At 39.9% G+C, this 23,485-nt stretch overlaps 1 protein-coding gene across 6 annotated transcripts in view; it reads left to right on the forward strand.

Annotated features, from left to right (window-relative positions):
- The window catches only part of LOC122086651 (SPX and EXS domain-containing protein 1-like), a 62,601-nt gene that overhangs the window by 36,011 nt on the left and 3,105 nt on the right, over nt 1–23,485 (forward strand). For all 6 annotated transcript variants that reach the window (XM_042655611.1, XM_042655610.1, XM_042655614.1 and 3 more), the window contains one exon: nt 21,023–21,173. In XM_042655611.1, coding sequence (XP_042511545.1) covers nt 21,023–21,173 — 151 coding nt within the window. The remainder of the gene's footprint in view (nt 1–21,022; nt 21,174–23,485) is intronic.

Consider the following 23,485-nt stretch of genomic DNA (forward strand, 5'->3'; position numbering starts at 1 on the left):
TTATTCTGAATTCTGAAAATCTTATAAATCTTATCATGGTAAAACATTGTGGTCTCCTTCTCCTTCGGGATCCTTTAGCACTAAGGCTGCTTGGGACTTCATCAGGCCTCGCGGTTCTAATGCTCCTTGGAAGGAGATCCCTTGGTTCAAGCATCATATTCCCTGCCAAAGTTTTACTACTTGGAGGGCTCTTTCAAACTGCCTCTCAACTCAGTCTTTCTTTATCCATCGTTAGATTTCTTTCTTTCCATGTTGTTATCTCTCCTGCATGTACTCTCTATTAGAATGGTATTGGGGATATTGACCATCTCTTCTTCAACTGCCCCCTCTCCTCCATCTGGAAAGGTGTCCTTGCTAAATGTTGGCCAAGACAACGTCGGATTCTCCTCTTTCAATGGGAATGGATTTGGGTTGACATGATCTTTGGTGGATCTTCTTATTGTGATGTGGTGGGTAAGCTAGCTTTCAATGCTTCCATCAACCAATTTTGGATGGCATAAAACATTAGGAAATGGACCTCCAACTTTCGGCCTATCCAAAAGACTTAGATTCCATTTCCTTTGACGTTAAAAGAAAGCTCTCTACTATCTCTACTTCTTGTATGGATTCCCCAAGGAACAAGCATGTAGTCTCTTGGGGATTTCCCCTCTTGTCTCCTACCCACTCCCCCTTAAGGGTTTGGTCTTTGTGTATTCTTTTCTCTTTTCCTTTTTCCTTTTTCCTTTTGCCTTCTGCGCTAGGGCTTTTGTATTTCTTCTTCTCTTTGACAATGAATTATAATTCACCAAAAAAAAAAAAAAAAAAAAAAGGCTAAAACTAAAAGTGTGGTAAAATAATCTTTTGTTTTGATGTCCATAAAATTATTTTCATTCAGACCATTTTAAAAAAATTCACGAATTTTAAAATATGTTTGACCGGAATATATCTTTGTCATTACAACTTAGATTTAACTAATATTAGACTTGTTGGAAAGCTAGTTTTGTGCTCTATCTAATATATAAAGTCTTATGTAAAAATAAAATTATTTGACCAGCCAAACTTATTAGAGAACAAGAACATTTATCTAAATGTTGACTTTTGATGACTATCATGTGGCTTAATGTTGATTTTTGATGACTTGATGTGGCTTAATATTGATTTTTGATGATACAAAGTATATGTAGCAACAACAACAACAACAACAACAACCATAACCTTATCCCAACTAAATGGGGTCGCTACATGGGTCTGATAGGAAAATGAAGAAGCGCAAAAGAGAGGCTAAAATGAAGAAAATTGGAGATAAGAAAGTAAAGCAATAGAAAAAGATGCATCATGGGCACATCCCCTATATGGGGTCGGCAACACGGGTCTTTATCCTCCACAAAATTCTATCTGAAGTCATACCAGAATCTAGCCCTACCATATGCATATCTTTTCGTACCACTTCATCAATAGTCATCTTAGGCTTGCCCTTACCTCTTCTGTCTCCCTCCAAATGAATCTGGTAACTTTTCCTTACTGGGACATCCATAGGTCTCCATTGAACATGGCTACACCATTTCAATCGGCTCTCACAGAGTTTGTCCTAGATTGGTGCAACCCTCAAATCATTTCTAATACAATCATTCCTTATCCTATCTCTCCTAATCTTGCTGCACAACACTCTCAACATTCTCATCTCTGCTACACTCAATTTATTCAAAGTACTCTTCTTGACTTCCCAACACTCCGCTCCATACATCAAAGCTAGTCATATAACTGTCCTGTAAAATTTTCCCTTGAGTTTAATAGGCATTCATCTACCCCACTTTAATCCTGTGGGCAACATCATCCTCTATATCCCCCTCTTTGTCAATGATGGACCCCAAGTATTTAAAATAGTCATTCTAGGGTAGCTCCCGTTCCCTAAGTTTCACCACTCCACCGCCTCATCTCGATTGATTAAATGGGCACATCATATACTAAATAATTGTAGAAAAGAGGGAGAATAAAATATAAAACTTGGGCACCTTGGCAATGCCTAGGCAGGTGACATGCTGCCTAAGTATATGGACAGACCTCCATCGCCTTGGTTTGCCTTGGCATTGTGACAACTATGTTAGAGATGCCCCTCTTTTTCTCTCTATAACCACAGTGCTAAGAACCAATTCAGAAACTACATTAGTGATAGTAAGTGCGTGCATGTGTGAGAGTAGCGTAAGAGTCTGATACTACGAAGTATGGGAGCAGAACATGTACATCCATGAGGAAGGAGCATGGGCCCAGACCTCTCGTTTTATAATTTAGTGCACTATGCATCACCTTCTGGTTACTGGTTAGAATATGCTATTTCAATGGCAGATGGCAGAGGGACTGTGCGCTTTGTTTCTGCCCTATCATTCGTGCTTCATTAAGGAGGAAACACTGGAGAAACACCTCACTTTGTGTGAAGAAATGAGAGAGCATACTGGTCAGAGCCCATATTCATCTTTTACTCGTTTTAATTTTTTATCACAAACAATGTGTTAGTATAGGGTATTTTGGGAATTTGGAAATTGGAGATAATGCCTTCTCTCCTTGCTATTACCCTTTGTGTACAAATTTTAATATGCATTCTATTCAACTATTACAAAGAAGCATTGCATACAAAATAATCTGCTCCAAACTTTGAATATTGTAGATATCAACACCCTCCACACACACATACACAAAATGTTTCAGTTTCCTCAGCGTGAATGTTGTTGCACCATCCCTCTCTTTGTAATATGTAGGACCATGCCTTTGGATGAATTGTAGTACCTGATGTCTTTTTACGCAACTTTTAATTGACGACTCCTTGTGGTTATTCAATGAAAACATTTATATTTAGATTGCTGGGGTTAGACTATTTGTATATTGTCATGTCAAATAAGGAGAAGCAGAACTATGTTTTTTTGGGATCTATTTCATGCATAATTTCAAGTTTGTCTTCTATTGGGTGGTTGCAGAGATTATTTATTTGAATATTACATTCTGATTTTTGTATGGTGTTTCCTGAGGGTTCTTGATTTCCTTTCGAGGTTGAGACATTGAGTATAGAACTTCTAGTTTTTGTTTGATCGTTTTCAGCCTTGGTTTAGCTTTTGTGGATGTTGGTTTATTAGTTAACTATTTTTTGAAAGGAAAGATAATAGTGGCTTGACATTGGCTTGACTCATCTGTCGAATGGCTTGGACAACCTTTTAAGAAAAGCATGCCACCTACTCAACAAATGAGTGATGTCTTTAGTAAGGGTATTCCAAGACTGCGTTTGGTAACAATTCTGCTCTGAAAAAGTACTTTTGACCTGCGAAACTTGGAAACAACCTCTCTTGCAAAGCAAGGGGTAAGGCTGCATACATTTGCCCCTCCTAAACCCTGCAGTAGTAGGAGCCTCGTGCACTGGGTTGTTCTTTTTTAAGTACTTTTTCTTGATTCTGCTCACTGTGAGTAATTATAGGGAGTAGATTGGCATTTGGTAACCTGGTGAAAAAAGTGCATGCAGCACAGGAAAAAAAAAAAAAACAGAATGGCATTTGGCAGAGTGATGTAGATACAGCTGCACTTACCTGGTTGGAGCAGCATGACCGGCTGTGGAAGCCAAGGGCCAAGAAGAACCGGTCCAGCCCAGGTTTTGGTCCAACAATGGCTGGTAGTAGTTAGTTTTATATTATGTCTTTTATTTTTCATGTTTGTCTTTGGGTAGGATACGTAGGATTTTCTCATGTTTGTCTTTGGGTAGGATAAGTAGGAGTTTATTTCAGTGTTAAGAGTCTAAGTAGGAGTAGTCTTATTATTTCCCTTTAAATACTTGCCTAAACTCAATGTTTGAGATTAGAGTGAATTTAATTTTAGAATTAGTGAATTTGTGCATGTTGTGTGATCCCTTCCCCCTCTTGTGCGATTTTCCCTCTTCTCACTAAGGTTACCCCATCAATTTGGTATCAGAGCCGAAGGATCTCCTACTAAAACACAACTCCATCCACCCCACTCCCCACTGTAGCCTTGCGACTCCCTTTCTCTCCCTATTCCCTGTTTTAGCTCTACCAAGAACACCCTAATCCCTACCTTTGATTCAAAAAAAAAAAAAAAAAAAAAAAAAAAATCTTACCCATCGTCCCAACCGAAACCCCAACCCCATCCCTTCAACCCTATTGAAACCCCTGCCCTCTCTTGCCTTCGATTGAGGGTTCCAGCAGCACCAAAGAAAAGAGAAAAAAAAGAAAGAAAGAGCAGCAAGGAGAGAGAAGACAGAATCAGAAGACGAGAAGAAGAGAGGAACAGAAACAAAAGAAGAAAAAGAAGAAGAAGAGAAGTAGAATCAGAAGAAGAAGAAATAGGAAGGCGAGAAGACGAGAAGAGAGAGAGAGAGAGGTGGCGACATACCTGGTTACTGCTCCCACCATCGCTGGTTCCGTCACCAAGGAGTAGGAGAACCCTTTTGTTGGTAATCCAAAACCCCAACCCTTCGATTCTTTTTTATTTCTCCTTCCTAAGTCCTTTTTTTTCAGAATTACCCCTTTAATTCTGCTTATTTACCCCATACCCATCCCATTATCCTTTATCCCTTTTTATCCCATATTTTTCTTTATTTCCAATTAGACCCCTGCCTCACACGTGACACACCCCTTTGTGACTTAAGTTGAACTTCCTATATTTACACTTCTGCCATCTCTTAAAAAAAAAAAGAGTTATTTACCATTCTGACATTGCCCTTTAAACCTCTTTTATTTACTATTTACCATCATATTCAAGTGTAATTTTGCCTATCTCTTCCATGGTAGCCAATAGTGAAGCTGTTCAACAGTTGAACTCCCATAAGGGGGAAATTGATGCAAAATTGAAGCTTTCACTACCATTGTCACTTCTCTTAAAACAATAATGGAATCCATGCAAGCTTCTATTGATCGTTTGGAGGCAGTAGATAGAGAAAAGAGTTCCATTCAATATGGGGATTCTTCCGCCACCACATCATACACCACCGCCACCACATCATACACCACCACCACCTCCACCACTATATGGAACCGGTAGATATGATGATGGAGCAGAAAGAGCAGCAAGATTGGATGTCCTTGATTTTTATGGAGACAACAATCCAGAAGTGTACCTTGATTGGATTCACATCTTAGAGACATTCTTCAGATGCTACAGGTTGACTGAGGCCCGAAAGATCCCATTTGCAGAGGCTAAACTGAAAGGCACGACCCGAGTTTGGTGGATCAAGCAACAACAACAGAACTGAACCCGAGGCATTGGTTTAGTCACTACTTGGGCTGAAATGCATGACATCATGAACCGGAGATTCTTGCCTTCTGATTACAAGCAACGTATACATCTCAGGTTTGCACAATTGACACAGGAGAATTTGACAATTGAAGAGTATTTTGCTAGATTTTATTATTTGGTCACTCGTTATGATTTTGAGTGCGATGAAGTATTGGTAGCACAATTATGCAATGGTTTGCACCTTCAACTTAGTGCTGCCCTTGCCTTTAGCCGACTGCCTATAATGAAAGATGCTGTCCAAGTAGCATATCAGGTTGAGGAAAGTCTGAAACGCCCATACAATCGGAGGCCATTTACAGATTCTATTTAGCCACAGTCATCTCCACAGGAAAAGTCAATCAGCAGACCACATGCTAGTGCTTCATCTGTGACATCTTCACGACCCAACCAGCCGTATTCTCCACCTCGACGCGATTCAAACATGTCATCTTCACGGCCTAATCATCCATACTCCTCACCTCAGCATGGTTATGATAGGAATTCAGTATTTCCAAAGGAGGCTATTCAATGTTTCCAATGCAAGGGGTACGGGCATCGAGCTAATCAATGTCCTAACCGGTTGTTAGCATACATCAACAAGGATAATTTTATACCCTATGTACCAGGAGAGCAACCGAAAGAAAGAACAATAAATTTGGAGGCTGAATGTGATCGTGAGCCTAATAAGATTAATGATGGTGACAGTGATGGTGAGCCTCAACCATTCTATGTGATTCGTCATCTTTTGACTACATAGAAGATTCCCGAGGAGGACGATTGGCGCCGTAACAGTATCTTTCAGACTAGGGTGCGATGCAATGATAGTTTGTGTAATATGGTGATTGACCCCGGCAGTTGTACCAATGTTGTTGCTGAAGATGATGTTCGCAAGTTGGGTCTGAAAACTAAGCCTCGTTCGAACCCCTACAAGGTTGGGTGGGTGAACAACAATAATCTGAAAATTCATAAAAGGTGTTTGCTCACGTATTCCATTGGTGGACTGATTGATTAGGTTTAGTGTGATGTTCTCCCTCTGAAAGTCTATCACATTCTTTTGGGGTGCCCATGGTTATTCGACAAGAAAGCCAAGCACTGTGGATATGAGAATACATACTCTTTTCAACATGGTGGCCTTGAGATGAAGTTCTTTCCAGCAAAGGATCTTCCCCCTCTCAAGCTCAAGAGGACAGTTGGTACTTTTCTCATCGAGCGCATCGACTCAGACGGCATTCTTGGACTTCACTCGAACTCGACGGGAGTTGAGTTCTTTTCAGAAGAGGAGAGTTGATGCAGATACAATTGCACTTACCTGGTTGGACCAGCATGACCGGCTGTGGAAGCCAAGGGCCAAGAAGAACCGGTCCAACCCAGGTTTTTGGTCCAATAAGGGCTGGTAGTAGTTAGTTTTATATTGTCTTTTATTTCTCATGTTTGTCTTTGGGTAGGATACGTAGGATTTTCTCATGTTTGTTTTTGGGTAGGATAAGTAGGATTTTATTTTAGTGTTGAGTCTAAGTAGGAGTAGCCTTATTATTTCCCTTTAAATATGTGCATAAACTCAATGTTTGAGATTAGAGTGAATTTAATTTTAGAATTAGTGAATTTGTGCGTGGTATGTGATCCCTTTCCCCCTCTTGTGCGATTTTCCCTCTTCTCCCTAAGGCTACCCAATCACAGACACTTTAACCAAATTACTTGCAACACTCGTCTTAATTTACTTTAATGCCATTTTCACTTATATATCTACGAAAATGTCATTACTTCTAATATAGCACCTTTGGACAAAAATAGTGGGAATAATTACTAAAATCCCACTGTAACATCTCACTTATATAACTACCATAATTAAAAACAAATGACATTACCACATAGAAGATTATATAGCATTTCACAACCCGCCCAACAAAGGCCCACGGGCCAAGGTCACAACCCATGGACTTAGTTTATTGGGCTAGGTAAGATTTAGTTTCTAGAACTTTCTACCGAAGTGTAGGAAGTCTAGATACTTGTAGAGAGGTTCTGTGTCTAGAACCTTCCTCCATTGTGTGGGCTAGTCTAAAGAAACTTCTAGAGTTCTAGAGAAACCTCTAAAAGCAAGGAAGGATCCAAGGGTTATTTGTACATAGATAAGAGAATAAGAGAATTCTAGAGTTTTCCGCTAAAGAGGTGGGAAGGTTTCAATCTCCTTGGCTAGAACATTCCTAACCATTAGATGGAGGACAAGCATAACATCTTAGGCATTCTTTGAGACTTGGTTACCTATAAATAGGAGTGGCCTCATTTGGCCAAGGCACCAAACAACCGAACAAGTGAGGATTCAAATATTGTACTCAAAGCTCTCTAGTGTAATACAAGTTGTTTCACTCAAAACTCTTTTCCCTTCACTACTTCTCTTCCCAAGTACCTTAAAGAGCATAGTAAGGCTGACTTAGTGCTAGTGAGAGTGCAAAATGCCGACGTGGTTGCTTAGAAAGTGTAAGGCCATGACAGTTGTGGTATCAGAGCTTCGGTTGCGAGGGAGCCAAGCTTGTGGGATAGGCATTATGGTTTAACGTTTAGACCTACATGACATGGCGACAAGCGATCAAAACCGTGGAAGGGAGACCAACCCCAACACAAGGAAGCAAAGGAGGAGCAAAGATAAGTCCTTGATGTTGGTGCTGTTATGGAACCTCACTTAGTTCGGGTGGAGCTAAGAATAACCAAGGTGAAGGAGCGTCTCAATGTTGTGGAGCAAAGTGGGGAGGAGCTCGAAGGCCATGTGGTGGAGCTAATGGAGGAGCTTGCTGGCCAGATGGGGGAGCTCAAGGAGTCCCTACTAGGTACTCTCAACACTATGACATATAACCAAAAGGAGGAGTTTACCACCTTCAAGGCTCTAGTGTGGGAGGCATTGGCTAAGATGGAAGCTCGCATCGATGAGGTAAGTGAGGATTGGGCTATGTGTAAGTAAGTAGCGGCCGGCCACTACCTCTTGTAAGGTGCCTAGGGTGGAGGCACCAAGGCCAAAACCATTTGTTGCGGAGAGAGACGTGCGGGAAGTCGAAAACTTCCTTTGGCATATAGAGAGATATTTTGAAGCGATGGCACTTGACGATGAAGGTAAGGACCGTTACTCTTTACCTCACCGATACTATGACTCTATGGTGGTGTAGGAGGCATGCTGATATAGAAAAAGGCACGTGCACCATAGACACTTGGGATAGTTTTAAGATAGAGTTAAAGAAACAGTTCTATCCTGAGAATGTAACCTTCTATTCGGGACTACGTAAAGGAATTCTTTATTTTGATGCTCAAGGTCCTGAATATGACCGATGAAGAACTCCTATTCAACTTTATGGATGGCCTCCAAGGCTGGGCTGCACAAGAACTGCAATGTCGAGGCGTACAGGACCTTGCTTCAGCCATTGTAGCAGCCAGCAGCGGAGTCATTAGTGGAGTTTAGGAGGGAAGATAGTTCTAAGACCAAGAAAGGAAATAATGGAAGAGGGGGGAGAAACTTGGTCCAAGACCTATCCTCCCAATGAAGGGACCAGCAAACTATCTTCAGGTAAGGAGGGTAGGCCTAGGCATGATAAGAAGGATAAGTTCATGCCTAAAGATAAATGTTTCTTGTGTGACGGACCACATTGGGCTTGGGCCTTCCCCAAGAGGAAAGCTCTCAATGCCTTACTCGAGGAGAAGAGTGGGAACGAAGCACATATGGGGTCCTTACGGTAGCTAAGTGCCATTAAGCCCAAGATAGAGTTCAAGGCCAACGTCTCAAAAGGGGCTAATGTACGTGGAGGTGCACGTTAATGGCTAGCCCACTTGTGCGATAGCATATACAGGTGCTATCCATAACTTTCTCAACGAAGGAGGCGAAGAGACTTGACTTAGGGTGTCCAAGGAGGGAGGATGGCTCAAGGCTGTAAACTCCCATGCTCATCCTATGCATGGTGTTGCTCGAGGGGTCGAGATGAACATTGAGATATAGGAGGGCACTATGGATCTGTTGATAGTGCCTACGGACGATTTTCAAGTGGTGCTTGTCATGGATTTTCTTTGAAGGGTCAAGGCCATACATATGCCATTCATCAACACAATGTGCATATGGAGGAAGGAGCTCTGTGCATGGTCCTAGCGGGACAAGGGACAAGGGACTAAGGACGTCCCAAAACTTCTTTCTGCTTTGCAGCTAGAGAAAGGAGTAAAGATGAGATACTTAGTTGCACTATTGGAGCAAAAGGATGATGGTCCTATTAAGGTGCTGCCCAAGCCGGTTGAGAAGGTCCTTGAGGAAGTCAAGGATGTCATGCCACTTGAGTTGCCTAAGAGACTTCCACCAAGGAGGGAGGTGGATCATGCCATCGAGTTGGAGCCTGGTGCTAAACCACCGACCATGGCACATTATAGAATGTCGTCGCCAGAGTTGGAGGAGCTAAGGAAGCAACTCATGGAGTTACTTGATGTGGGATTTATTTATCCTTCCAAAGCTCCCTATGGTGCCTCAGTCCTCTTCCAGTGGAAGTATGATGGATCACTTCGACTATGCATTGACTATCGGGTATTGAATAAAGTGACTATCAGGAACAAGTATCCCATTCCTTTGATAGCTGATCTATATGATAGACTTGGTGGCGCAAGATACTTTACCAAGTTGAACTTGTAGTTGGGATACTTCCAAGTCCACATTGCCAAGGGAGATGAGCCCAAGACGACATGCGTGATGTGATATGGCTCGTATAAGTTCTTGGTGATGCCCTTCGGCTTCACCAATGCCCCGGCACATTCTGGACCCTAATGAACAAGGTTTTCCACCCTTTAATTTGACAAGTTTGTGATGGTATACTTGGATGACATTGCCGTCTATAGTAATACCTTAGAGGATCATATATAACACTTGCAGGTAGTTCTCAAGGTGTTAAGGGACAACCGGCTATATGCCAAGAAGGAAAAATCCTCCTTTAGTCAAGATGAAGTAATATTCCTTGGCCACAAGGTTGGAGGGGGGACACTGAGGATGGACGAAAGCCAGGTGTAGGCAAGGATTAAAATATCGGTATCGGTCGCCGTATCGGTCGGTCAAAATTAAGATACGTATCGTAGGGTATCGTATCGTATCGGAGATACGCTAAAGATACGCACATAAATGGATAGGGAATACATTTTTATACACTTTTGCGTAAAAAAATAGTTAAAAAAAGCTATATATAACATATAGTATGCATAAATACTAAAGTAGAAGGTATCGTATTGATAGACAAGTATATTGAGTTAAAAATGTTCAAAATGATGAGGTTTCTTACAGCTTTTTCTTTTCTCATTGCCATTGCCACTGTGATGAGTGCCATGAAGAGTGTCGTGGTGGTTTAAATCCTTGGCTAGGACCTTCTTCTTCAATAGGAGCAACTAAGTGGATGTTTTGCACTTCTCGAATATAGGCACAATTTTTACCGCAGTCAAAATATTTATGGTAGTGGGTCTCCCATTCATTGTAGAATCTTCTGTACTGCTCAGGAGTGGCCAATGTTGGTCTTGCATAAGTCCCATTAGGGGTGTCAACCGGTCGGGCCTAATCGGGCTTGCCTTGCACCGTGAACGCCCGTTTAAGTAAGTGGGCCTAGCTTTGGGGGACATGGTACGGTTTATAATCTGGCCAATCGGTGTCGGGCTTTAATTGAGCTTCCTTAAACGGGCCTTAACTGGGCTTTAACCGTGCTACGGACCTATTTAAGTCTAAACAGGCTCTAAACGGGCTTTAAATGTGCCTACCTTAAAATTCTATTCCTAAGTGGGTTGAGATTATGGTTGTTCTTTTTTAAAAAAAAGAAGAGATTATGAGCATTACAATTTACAAAATAAAGCTTAATTAAATCAAATCCAACTACAAAGCAAAAGGTAAGAAAGCTTAATTAGTTTCTTATTAGTAGTGGCAAAATAGGAATTTTATGTATTAAAGGGGGTCGGGCTAGGTCGGGCTACAAAGAGTCAGTTCAAGTCGGGCATATAAACGTGTCGGTTCGGTCGGGCGCCCGATGGGCTAGCTACCTACACCGTGAAGCCCGACACGTTTATTAATCGGGCCGGTCTAGGTTGGACCATAAACATGCCAGGCTCGGTTGGGCCTACCGGTGCGGGCTTAGAATTGACACCCCTAAGCGGGATCTGAACTAATGCTCATTGACTCCATGCTACTCATCAATGCATCAGTAGCACTTGGATTGTGGGATCGCCTACCCCTCCGACTGTAAAACTTTGGTTGTGTGCGAGCACCATAATGACTATCTTGGGCATGCAACCTCCTCTGTGAAAGGTACCGGTACATAAGTTTGGCCACCACCACTACTGCCACCACCACCACCACCACCACCATCACCACCACCACCACCACCACCACCACCATTATCATTATCATCATCATCATCATCGGCACCATCCTTGTTTTGATCATCATCATAACTAGCTGGTTGAGTTACACTATATGTAGTACCTGATCTCGTCCTCCTGATATCGCCATCATCGGAGCTATCATCATCCTCTTGCATAGCTGATGGTGCTTCGGTTTCATCATCAACAATATTTTTAAAATCTTCATTTATATCTCTAATAAGGTCCTCTATAATGGGATCAGGTGTGGTTTCTCTTCGATCTTCAGATAATTTGTCCATCACTAAAACCTTTTCAGTGTCCTCAATCCATCACCTAACTGGATCTTCCTCGTCGAGTACGAGGGTGATGTCAATTGGGTTGATATTAATATCATCCCCTGATTTCTCCAATTCTAAATATTTCATCTTCAATTTCATATTGTAGTGCACATACACTAGCTTCTCCAGCTTCTCATTACTTAGACGATTCCGAGGTTTGGTGTGTATCAATCCGAACGTACTCCAGTTACGTTCGCAGCCACTTGAGGATGCCGTGCATGATAATATTTTCATTGCGATTGGCCTCAAGTTTGGAGCACTCTATCCATAGTTCAGCCACTAATCAGTTGTACAAAAATAATTGCAACATTAGGAGTTTGAAATAAATTTGAAATACAAGGATAGCTGATTAAACCTAAATTACCAGGGCATTGTGTTCCTCTAGCACGGGTAGCTAAATGATCAGCAAACCCACGAGTGGCCTCTCGGAAATACTTCACCTATAAAGGTATTAACATATTAATACGTCACTCAATGTATTAAATATTAATCAATATGTAAGTTTAGTAGATTACTAACCTCTTCAACTGCATCTTTGGCCGAATCAATATTAGGAGCTAACTTGTTGATAACATCCTTCAATGATTCCATCAAATATTTCCGAAACTTTAAATTGTTTCTGTAGTGAAGATCCAGATTCAAATAATAGGCTGCACATGGTTACATATTATTTATTGTTAACGATTAAGTATATTACATTACTAATAAAGTCACTTATAAATTTAATTGAGAAATTACTTGCTTGATGAAGGTCTTGAACCAAATTATTTTCCCATTGATGATTTATAATCTTAAAAAATGCCTTGAATGACTTTGGGTTCTCCTCTTCTATCTTCTGTTTGACGACTTCCATACAATAAACTATATTTACCATCGTCTGTGCCTTATCACCATCAACTACTTTAAGTATCACAAATAGTGATTGCATAATCTTAGTAAGTCGGTATATACTTTCCAAAAACTTTGTTGAGGTGATTAGGTCTGGAACAACTTTTCCAATTTCGGAGGTTGCATATCTACTACTAAACCACTCATTAGAGTTGAATGACTTAACTAGCCCTTCCTTCCATTTTTGAAGACTATCAAGTGCAATATAATTTGTTGCAAGCCTTGTTGCTGCGGGCCTCACCAAGTCACCTTTTGTGTACTTTCTCATCAATGCCAACACCTAGCTGTGATTGTAGATGAAGTTGGTAATCATCTTGGCATCAGAAACCAATGTGTGCCCTTTGTTCATTTCATCAATGTCCTTGAACATCAAATCAATACAGTGGGCTGCACAAGGTGTCCAATATAGGGTGAGATACTTCACCATAAGTAAGATACCAGCCTTTTTGAAATTGGAGGCATTATCAGTCACAATCTGGACAACATTATCTAGCCCAACGTCCTGAATAACTTCATCCATTAATTTAAACAAATATTGAGTCCTTGATTTTTGAGGATGCGTTGAAAGCCTTATGGAATATTGTTTTCCCATCACAATATGTGAGAAAATTGATAATGGACATCCTTGTCGGTCCACTCCACCCATCACACATGATGGTCACTCTATATTCATGCCACTTGGATTTAAACTCTTCAATGTATTCATCCACCTCTTTCACAATAGCATCTAAGTATGGTCCAACAATTTCATGAGGTGTGGGTGGCTTCACATTTTTCCCACATGCCTGAATCTCCTTGACCATAGTCTTGAAGTATGCATCTTTAGCTTTGTGGGGTGGAATCATAGAACTGTGGAACCACCTAGAGTTTGCTTTCCCAATTTTCTTACTCAATGTCTTTGGTTGCAAAGCCTCTTCAATCCTTTGTTGCCCTTCATCATGATGTTTGTATGGTGCATCTCTCATATTTCTAATTTCTGGGCTCCTTTTGCCCTTGCCTTTACCACTAGAGGCGAATTTGTCAAACATGCCCTTCACAGTGCCTGCAATATCTACACTTGGATGACATCCAGAGCCAGAACCTTGTTCTTTAATCATCGGGCCACCACACCTAGGTCCTATAGTTTGACTTCTTCTCAGTTGTTCTATTATCCTTTTTTTTTTTTTTTTTGCTTCCTCCCTTGAAATATGCATCACTCATGCAAGCTGTTGTTCTTCATCCTCTGCCTCCATATTGGATCCTTCATAATCCTCATGATCCCTTAGATTCTCAACCAATTTATCCTCATCTTCAACAACTTTTTTTGCTTTATCTCTACTTCCCCTTAAGTGCTTCCTCATTGCTTTGTTTAGTTCATTTAAGCACTTTGTACACTTGGCAACATTGGAAAATCCTCAAGCCAAATGTTGTTTATGTTTGGTAATTCCACCTCCTAGGTGGATAGTATCACAGTAGTTGCATTTTGTCCACAACCTATTGCTTTGTACTTTCTCTGCTGTAGCCCTTCTAATATCCCTAGACCGCTCTTTAGGTGCCATCTTCCTACAAAGATACATAATGAAACTTAATATGCATATTTATTGATTTAGTATTTAGTAAATAATGGCATTTTTTTAGAAACTAAAATGAAATACATCCAAAGGAAAAAAAAAAGACTTTTTTGTATGTTTCCTAATTTACATAAACTTGAAATACACACTTTTTTGGGAAACAAATGTGCATATAATTTCACATCATGGTCATTGGCCAAGTAAATTATAATTTTTTTTTTTAAACTAAAATGAATAAGAAAAATACTAATTTAGTATTTTTCTTAATTTTTAATTAATTTTTGAAAAAAAAAAATATACAAACTATTTTTTATAGAAGTTGTAGATTAATTGTCTTTAAAGAACATATAAAAAATCCACATATTGTGGACCAATAAATTTGAGTAGATCTAAGAAATAAAAAAAAATTTGAAACCCTCACTTTTTTGGGGAAAAAGTGTGGGTTTCATTTCAAATCATGTATTTAGTAATTATAAGTTATAACATTATTTTTAAGAGTTGAATGAACTAAATTTTCTAAAGAAAAAAATAATTTTTTGTATTTTTTTTATAATTAATTTCGGAATAAAAAAATTAAAAAATGAATTTTTTTTGAGAAAAATAAAAAGTTTCCATAGAAGTTGTAGAACATTTGTTTTTACATAACATATAAAAAATCTAAACATTTTTAACCATTGAGCTTGAGTAGATCTATGAAATTTGAAAAAAATTGAAACCCTCATTTTCTTTTGAAAAAAGTGTGTGAATCCTTATAAATCCAGTGATTTCATGTAATAATGATGCACAAAATGTGATTCTAAGTATGATGAACCTTAGATTTGTAAAAAAACTTGAAAATTTTAGCCTAAAGTTGAAAAAAGTGAGTAAAGATTCAAGAACTTACTATTCAAGACTTTCAAGTTTAAGGTTCTTCTTGGACTATGCTTTTTTCTTTGCTTGAACCATTCACTTCCACAATGTTTCCTTCAACCTAGCACTGGAGTCTCCAAAAAAGTGTGTGAATCAATGGGGAAGAAAGAAGAGAAATGTAGAAAACTGTTGGTAAGAGAGTTTGAAGTGTTTGTTTCAAACCAAAAATGACCATTTCCCCACTTAAGTAGCCGTATCGTACCGTATTGGTGAGTATCAGTACGATACAGTATCGATACGTACAGTTACACAAGAATTTTTTTAATATTTCAAAAGTTTGTATCGTAAAGTATTGTACGTATTGTACCGATACAGTGCTATACGATACGATACTGCCGATACACTGTCCAAAAATTCCCTGTAGTGTATCGGTATGTATCGTACCGATGACGATCGATACATATCGGTATCGGTCGATACGGTACGATACACACCGATACTTAAAACCCTAAGAATGGGAGGCACCTACCAAGGTGACTAGGCTAAGATCTTTCCTTGGCTTAGTTAACTACTACAGGCAGTTTATCCAAGGCTACTAAAGGAGGGTTGCTCCACTCATCGACCTTTTAAAAAAGAACAGATCATGGGTCTGGTCAGATATATGTCAAGACACCTTTAAAGACTTGAAGAAGGCTATCATGGAGGAACCAGTGCTTGCCGTACTCGACTATGGCAAGCCATTCGAAGTGTATATAGATGCATCCGACTTTGCTATTGGTGGGATGTTAATGCAAGAAAGACAATATATTGCCTATTAGAGCCGCAAGTTAAATGAGATAGAGCGGTGCTACACATTCCACGAGAAGGAGATGACCGCGGTGGTGCATTGCCTAAAGATGTGGTGACACTACCTACTTTGGTCGAGGTTTGTGGTGAAGATGGATAACGTTGCCATTAGCTATTTTCAGACTTAAAAGAAGCTAAGTCCTAAGTAGGCTAGATGGCAAAATTTTTTGGCGGAGTTTGATTTTGGCTTTGAGTACAAGCCAGGCAAGGCGAACGAGGAGGCCGATGCACCAAGTAGGAAGACGAAATTAGCTTCTCTGAGCCGACCAAAGGGGGAACTTCTAGACTTGATCAAGGAGGGCCTCCAACATGATCCTGTGGCTAAAAGCTTACTTACCCTTGCATGAGAGGGTAAGACACGAAGGTTTTACAAGATGGCTTGCTTTACGCCATGAAGAGGAGACTCTACGTGTCTAAATGGAGTAACCTAGGGAGAAATCTCGTTCACGAATGTCACGACACTAAATGGGCTGGTCACCAATGACAATGGTGCACACGGGCGTTGTTGGAAGCGGCATACTATTGGCCTCAGATGCTTGATGACATAGAGGCCTATGCGAGGACTTGCCTTGTGTGCCAACAAGACGAGGTGGAGCAGTAATCACCCTGGGGATTGTTAGAGTCACTCCCTCTACTAGAGGAGTGTCTCCATGGACTTCATCAATGCACTACCCAAGTCAGAGGGGTGTGGGTCAATTATGGAGGTGATTGATAGATTTTCTAAGTATGGCAATTCGTGGTTGCACCAAGTGATTGCACAGTGGAAGAGGTAGCAAGGCTATTCCTAAAGCATATTGTCAAGCATTGGGGTGTGCCACGATCCATCATCAGTGATCAAGACCCTTGCTTCACAGGGAGGTTTTGGATAGAGTTGTTCAAGTTGTTGGGGTCATCACTACACTTCTCAACAAGCTTTCATCCCCAAACCGTCAGCAGACAAAGCGCATCAATAGCTTGTTGGAGCTTTACTGGAGGCACTTTGTGAGTGCTAATTAGCGTGATTGAAGTTGCTTGATGTGGCTCAATTCTCCTACAATCTCCAATAAAGTGAGGCTACAAATTAGAGTTCGTTCGAGATTGCCATAGGATAACAACTCTTAACGCCACACACGGTGATGATATGCCACATGGGAAAGAGCCCCTTGGAGTTTAAGGTTGCTAAGGAGTGGTAAGCAAGTGGCTAAGTCATATTTAAACAAGGCCACTAAAATGATGAAGAAATGGGCTGACAAAGGGAGGTGACCAGAAAAATCAAATTTGGGGACTTGGTACTCGTGAAACTTCTACCTCAACAATTCATGTCCCCAAGAAAGGTACATAAGGGGTTGGTACGCAGATTCGAAGGCCCGTTCAGGATCACGAAGAAGGTGGGCCAGGTATCCTATAAGGTGAGCCCACCTAAACTCAAAATCCATCTAGTCTTCCGTGCAGGCCTACTAGAGCAAACCATGGAGACAAGGAAGACCCAAGCCATGGGACTTCAATAAGAGCCCCGATGGCCGTCATTACTTCCTACGACAAGGAGGCTGAGTACATAATTGCTGATCGAGTCATTCGGAGATGAAGAGTACCTCAAAGTAGGGAGTACTTAGTCAAGTGGAAGGGGCTACTAGAGAGGAGGCAAGTTGGGAACCTGCTGAATCTCTATGGCAGTTCTAAGATCATATATAGAGGTTCCATGAAGAAGAGATGTTGAGGACGTCTGCGGCTTAGTTGGGGGAGAGTGTCACAACCCGCCAACAAAGGCGCACGAGCCAAGCTCATAACCCTTGGACTTAATTCATTGGTCTAGGTAAGGTTTAGTTTCTAGAACTTCCTACCAAAAGTGTAGGAAGTCTAGATACTTGTAGAGAGGTCCTGTGTCTAGAACCTTCTACCATTGTATGGGCTAGTCTAAAGGGACTTCTAGAGAAACCTCTAGAAGCGAGGAAGGATCTAGAGGTTATGTGTACATAGCTAGGAGAATTCTAAAGTCCTCCACTAAGGATGTGGGAAGTTTCTAGTCTCTTTGGCTAGAACATTCCTAACCATTGGATGGAGGACAAGCGTAAGCATCTTAGGAATTCTTTGAGACCTTGGTTGCCTATAAATAGGAGTGACCTCATTTAGCCAGGGCACCAAGCAAGTGAGTATTCAAGCATTGTACTCAAAGCTCTCTAGTGTAATACAAGTTCTTTCACTCAAACTCTCTTGTGTTTACCACTTCTCCCCCCAAGTTCCTTAAGGAGCATAGTAAGGCTGACTTAGTGCTAATGAGAGTGCTAAGTGCTGGCGCGGTTGCTTAGAAAGGTCTAAGGTCAAGACAAGCAGCTGCAGTAGCAACTGCGCATAGGGAAAGAGGATGAGGAAGAGGAGAAGGGAAAAATTGGAAGGTGATATTCCTGTTTTTGTTCTTCCGTCCTTTGTCATACTCTTCTTCTTCCATTTGAAGTCAGTGTGAGGCTATGAGCAAGTAGCTGGAGAAGGGACAGTGGGGGAGATCTTGAAGAAAGACGGAGAGTTGGAGAAGATAGAAAAAATTATAAATTTCAAAAATTAAGAATATAAAAAATGAATGGACCTTGGCTGCAACCATAGACCCCAAGCAGAATCCATCCATTTAAAATCATTTCAAAACAACACCCACCCTCCCTGAAATTAAGGATTTTTTATTTTATGCTTTTGTCCTGTCATGTAAGTAAAACAAGGTTATTAATTAAGGCTGTGAGGCGATCAAGGCGTTTGAGGGTCTTTCGCAGCGCTTTGGCTATAGGGAGGGCATAAGGCGTCGCCTTATTGAATAAAGCGTTCTTGTGTTATATTTTTTATACATCCAAAATATCTTTAGAGGAACTATTTACAACAAAATGAAAAAGTGGTTACAGTTAACAGAGTTCATATAGCACACCAAGTTAGTGAGCTTAATTGAGACAAATTGCATCAACAACCCTATTAAACGACATATTAACATCTCCAAACATGATGTACAAATGGCAGCCATAATAAATAATCGAACTATGTTCTATAGGAATATGTAAAATGCTATAAAGGGCATACAATCATATGAATATTCATAGTAGTCACACACACACGGAAAGCGGAAAAAATAAAGAACACAACAGTAAAATACATTTTTCCCATCCAAAAAGAAAAAAAGAAGAGCTGCAGGTTGCACTGTTGCGGTGAAGAAGTGAAGAAGAAGGGAGACTGGGGGAGGAAAAGAAAGCAGAAGAAAATGAAAAAACAGAGGAAAGGAAGCCAAAAAAAAAAAAAAAAAAAAAAGAAGAAGAAGAAGAAGAAGAAGGTAGAACCCTAGAAGGGAGAGGAAATTAGGAAAAGAAAAAGAAAAAAAAGAGCGCATCAGCTGCAGTAAGAAAGGAAAAAAGACAAAAAAAGGGAAATAGATGAGATTAAGAAAAAGAAGAAAAACAGCAGGTAGAATGAAGAAGAAAGAAGAATAAATAAGATGAAAAAAAGAAGAAGCATCAAACGTACCCTGGGCATCAGTCCTCATAAGGCGTTATAAGGCGACATAAGTATGGTGCCTTACTGGTTAAGGCGGTCGCCTTATGTGTTGCACATAAAGCGGACCACTGCCTTAGACTCCTAGAACTGCCTCAGCGCCTAGGTGTCGCCTTATCAGCGCCTTGGCAATGCCTTAATAACTATGAAGTAAAAGGAACCTGGCCTTTTATTTTACACAAAAAGTCTTCTTTGAAAGTAAAATTAAGGGTAAAACTTATCATTTTATACAAACCCGATTTTTTCATGTATTTACAGTTAACCCCCTGTATTTATGTGTAACGCCTTAGTCACCTGGGTGCCAACTGAGGTGACAAGGTGCCCAGCCACTGCCTAGGCTTGCCTTGTCACCATGACAACTATGCTTTACAGTTTGTTGGTCTGTGCATAGAGAAAGGAATGTGTGCACTTTGAAGCTACGGAAGAGGCAGACAGCAGAGTTGCAAGGAAAGCTATGAGATTGGTTCCCAGCTAGTGTTCTATTGTACCTGATTTTTTTTCTTTCTGGTTGGGCATGGGGGAGGTAGCACTTAATAATCTTTTTTTTTTTTTTTTTTTTTTTTTTTTGGGGGGGGTGGGGTTGCAAATGGATAGGGTAGTTTTGGAATATGTTTTTTCTTTGATACTGTAAAGAAGGGTGGGATTCTTTCAGAGGGTCTTAGGAGTGGCAAAAACAAAAATTCTGGGATGGGGTCGTACAATTTTCAATGTCTAGTCAAATATGTCGAACTTGGATTTGGTCCAGACCCAAACGAAGTCCCAAAGAATTATGTTCTTGTCTGACCCACTTTGCTCAATTATAATATACTTGGTATATATTTTTTAAAAATAGAATTACATATTATATAATTACTTCTAAAACATGCTGTTTTGGGGATCTGCACTCAAAAGCTAATGCTCAAGGTGAAAATCTCTTATCAACCAAATCAACAGTTGCAAATTTTGATTTGAAAAAAAAAAAAAAAAAACCTGAATTTTGAAACCTGAGACTATGCTTTAATTTGGATGAGATTTTCTTGTCAGAACCTGGATTTTGTTGATATTTTCTAGTCTGGACTTGACCTGGTTGTAACTGTCAGACATAATCCTTTAGAAAGGTTGGGAAATTTGTTGTCACCCCCGGAGGGTATTTGGACTGTTTGGCAACTATACAGTGCAGCATCCTGAGTATACAGGTTCCCGTTTTGAGTATTATTAATACAGAGAGGTATATAATCTTTTGTGGCTGTAGTATCTAACTTCTAAGCACACTTTCACTTGGTTTTCCTTCATTGTTAAGTTTGATAATTTGATGTTAAGTTTTCTTGTGAAACTTGGTGAAGAGAAGAGATAGTATCTCATAACAATTTTATGTCTTCAAATTTACATGTCTAACCTTCATCTGGTCTTCATTACCCGATAATGTTGAATAACCATTGTTTTGCTAAAACAAGCGTTCCTCTCAATATGCAGGTTGCCACAATTGCATGGTTTGAAGCTGACTCTGTATGTGGCAGTCACTCTATCGCAATCCCTTTAGTGCTTGTTTTCCCTTATATGTGCCGTTTCTTCCAATGTCTTCGGCAATACAAGGATACTAAGGAAAAAACAGCCCTTTTGAATGGTAAGAACTCTTGGTCTCTTCATTCCTTTACCTATATATGAAGTATTTTTCTGATATGATTTTCCTCCATCATCATTATTTTGGTGAACTATGGCATTTATAAATTGTCCACTCTTGTTACTAAATTGCAATCGAAACTTGATTCTTAGTTTTTTTTACCATGTTTGGCAGATTCCTTGAGAACACAGTGAATGGATAATATCATACAAATGCTCATAGTTTCTAAGGTGGCGATTGTCGCCTTATTGCATTGCATATCGTGTTATGTTTGGGCAAATACCCCCTTATTTGAATCCAATAAAAATAGTTGAAAAATCAAATTCTAAAAGAATAAAAAGTCAACCCCCTAGTCCAAGAATTAAAATTGGATTTTTAGTTAGAGCAATTTTCAACTTTCAACTGCGAGGGTTTTTCTCAATTTTGAAAATTTAAAAAATCTTATCATAGTAAAACATTGCTAAAAACCAAAATTCTGGTAAAATAATATTTTATTTTGATGTCCATAAAATTATTTTTATTCAACCTATTTTAACAGCATTCACACACTTTAAAATAAGTTTGACCAGAATATAACTTGGGCATTACAACTCAGATTCAAGTAATCTTTGACTTTTTAGAAAGCTAGTTTTGTGCTATATACCTTCTGCAAAAAATCTCATGTAAAAATAAAATCATTTGACCAGTCAAACTTATTATAGAACAAGTACATTTCTAAATGTTGATTTGTTATGACTTAGTGTGATTTAATGTTGATTTTTTATGATTTGGTGTCACTTAATGTTGATTTTTTATGATAGAAGGTATATGTAGCATACTAAATAATGTTAGAAAAGAGGGAAAAAAAATAACACTTGGTCGTCTTCTTCGCCTTAAGGAGGACGCCTTGTCGCCTAAGCACTTAGGCAGCCCTCCATCGCCTTGGCACTGTAACAACCATGCACATGCTTTGCTCAAAAGGAAACCATAATGCTTCTTTAGGTTTATTTTAGTGCTATGTTCAGTTGGTCAATTATTCTCTTTATTTAACTTAGTTGAGATATTGATGTTTTTTTGGAAAGTAAACTATAAGTGAAGGTGGTGATTGTGGAAAGATTCCATATTTGGAGTTGATATATCGAATTAATTAAATACCATGATGCGTTGAAGGGTAATTTTCTGGTTTTTGTATCTGTGTGTGGGCCAAAAGGCTTTCTCATTTGGTCGGTTGGGCCATTGTCCCGGAATTTGGCTGGATTTCTTATAAACATGAGTCACTGGGTGAAGCTACTTTGTGGCAGATGAGTAGGTAGATGATGTACAGTTGGATTTATCCCACTGTTCAGTTTTGGTAGGCTGTGGGGGCGGTGGTTTTCTATGTTCATTTACTTCTCTATCTTTATCAATAAAATAGTAAAATAAAATTGGATTTTGTTGGGACTGGTGTAATGATGGATTTATCAGTATGCATTTCTAAGTTTCTGTTGTGCCTAACATCTATATACACAATGGTTAAAAACTCTTGAAGGGAAGCAAGTGGGGTAGGTTGTATTGGGTTCAGATAGGATTGTGAAGGAGTTGTGTGCGAAAGGGGCCAACTCTTTAATCATTACCTGAAAGAGGCTTTTTTTTTTGGGGGGGGGGGGGGGGGGGTGGGGGTGAGGGGTTACAAGAGAACAAGAACTATGCATACACAGAATGAATGTGGCTGATGGATGTCCAGATGGATAGGTGGCAAGACCAGACACATAGAATGAGAATGCATTTGCAGGAATCGATGGTAGGAATCAATAGGTGAAAAGACGAGGGATACTTGTTTTGGGGTCACGCAACTAAAAACTGTATGAGTGAGGAATTGTCCAGTGCTAGTTGAGGGAGGGCTGGGAAAGGCTAAAGGTAAAAAGGTGGGTCGAGGCAGTTAGGAATACGTAAGAGAAGACTCTGTAGAAACACAACCCTAAAACGATGCAGAAAAGAATGGGAAAACAAGAACAAACAATTACATAATGCACACAAATTTACATGGTTCGGCCAGGTATGCCTACTTCCAAGATGAGATATCCTGCTTCACTACCAATGAAGAATAAGGTTACAACGCTCGTCTTCACACCTCTCAACTTTCTTACAGAAAGAAACCTCGCTACAAATATATATGGTGAGATCCTATATAGAAAATTTACAGAAATACCCGTATAGCTTTAGAAAATTTTCCTCGGGGGCAAAAGCCCCCGAACCCTTTCCTTGGGAGCAGCATGGACCCACTGATTTGTTGAGGATCCATTAGTAGTGATGATTAACACACAAGGTAGTCCATAGGCCTAGAGTAATCAGCCCAC

This window comes from Macadamia integrifolia, chromosome 8 (assembly GCF_013358625.1).
Source record: "Macadamia integrifolia cultivar HAES 741 chromosome 8, SCU_Mint_v3, whole genome shotgun sequence".
NCBI lineage: Eukaryota > Viridiplantae > Streptophyta > Magnoliopsida > Proteales > Proteaceae > Macadamia > Macadamia integrifolia.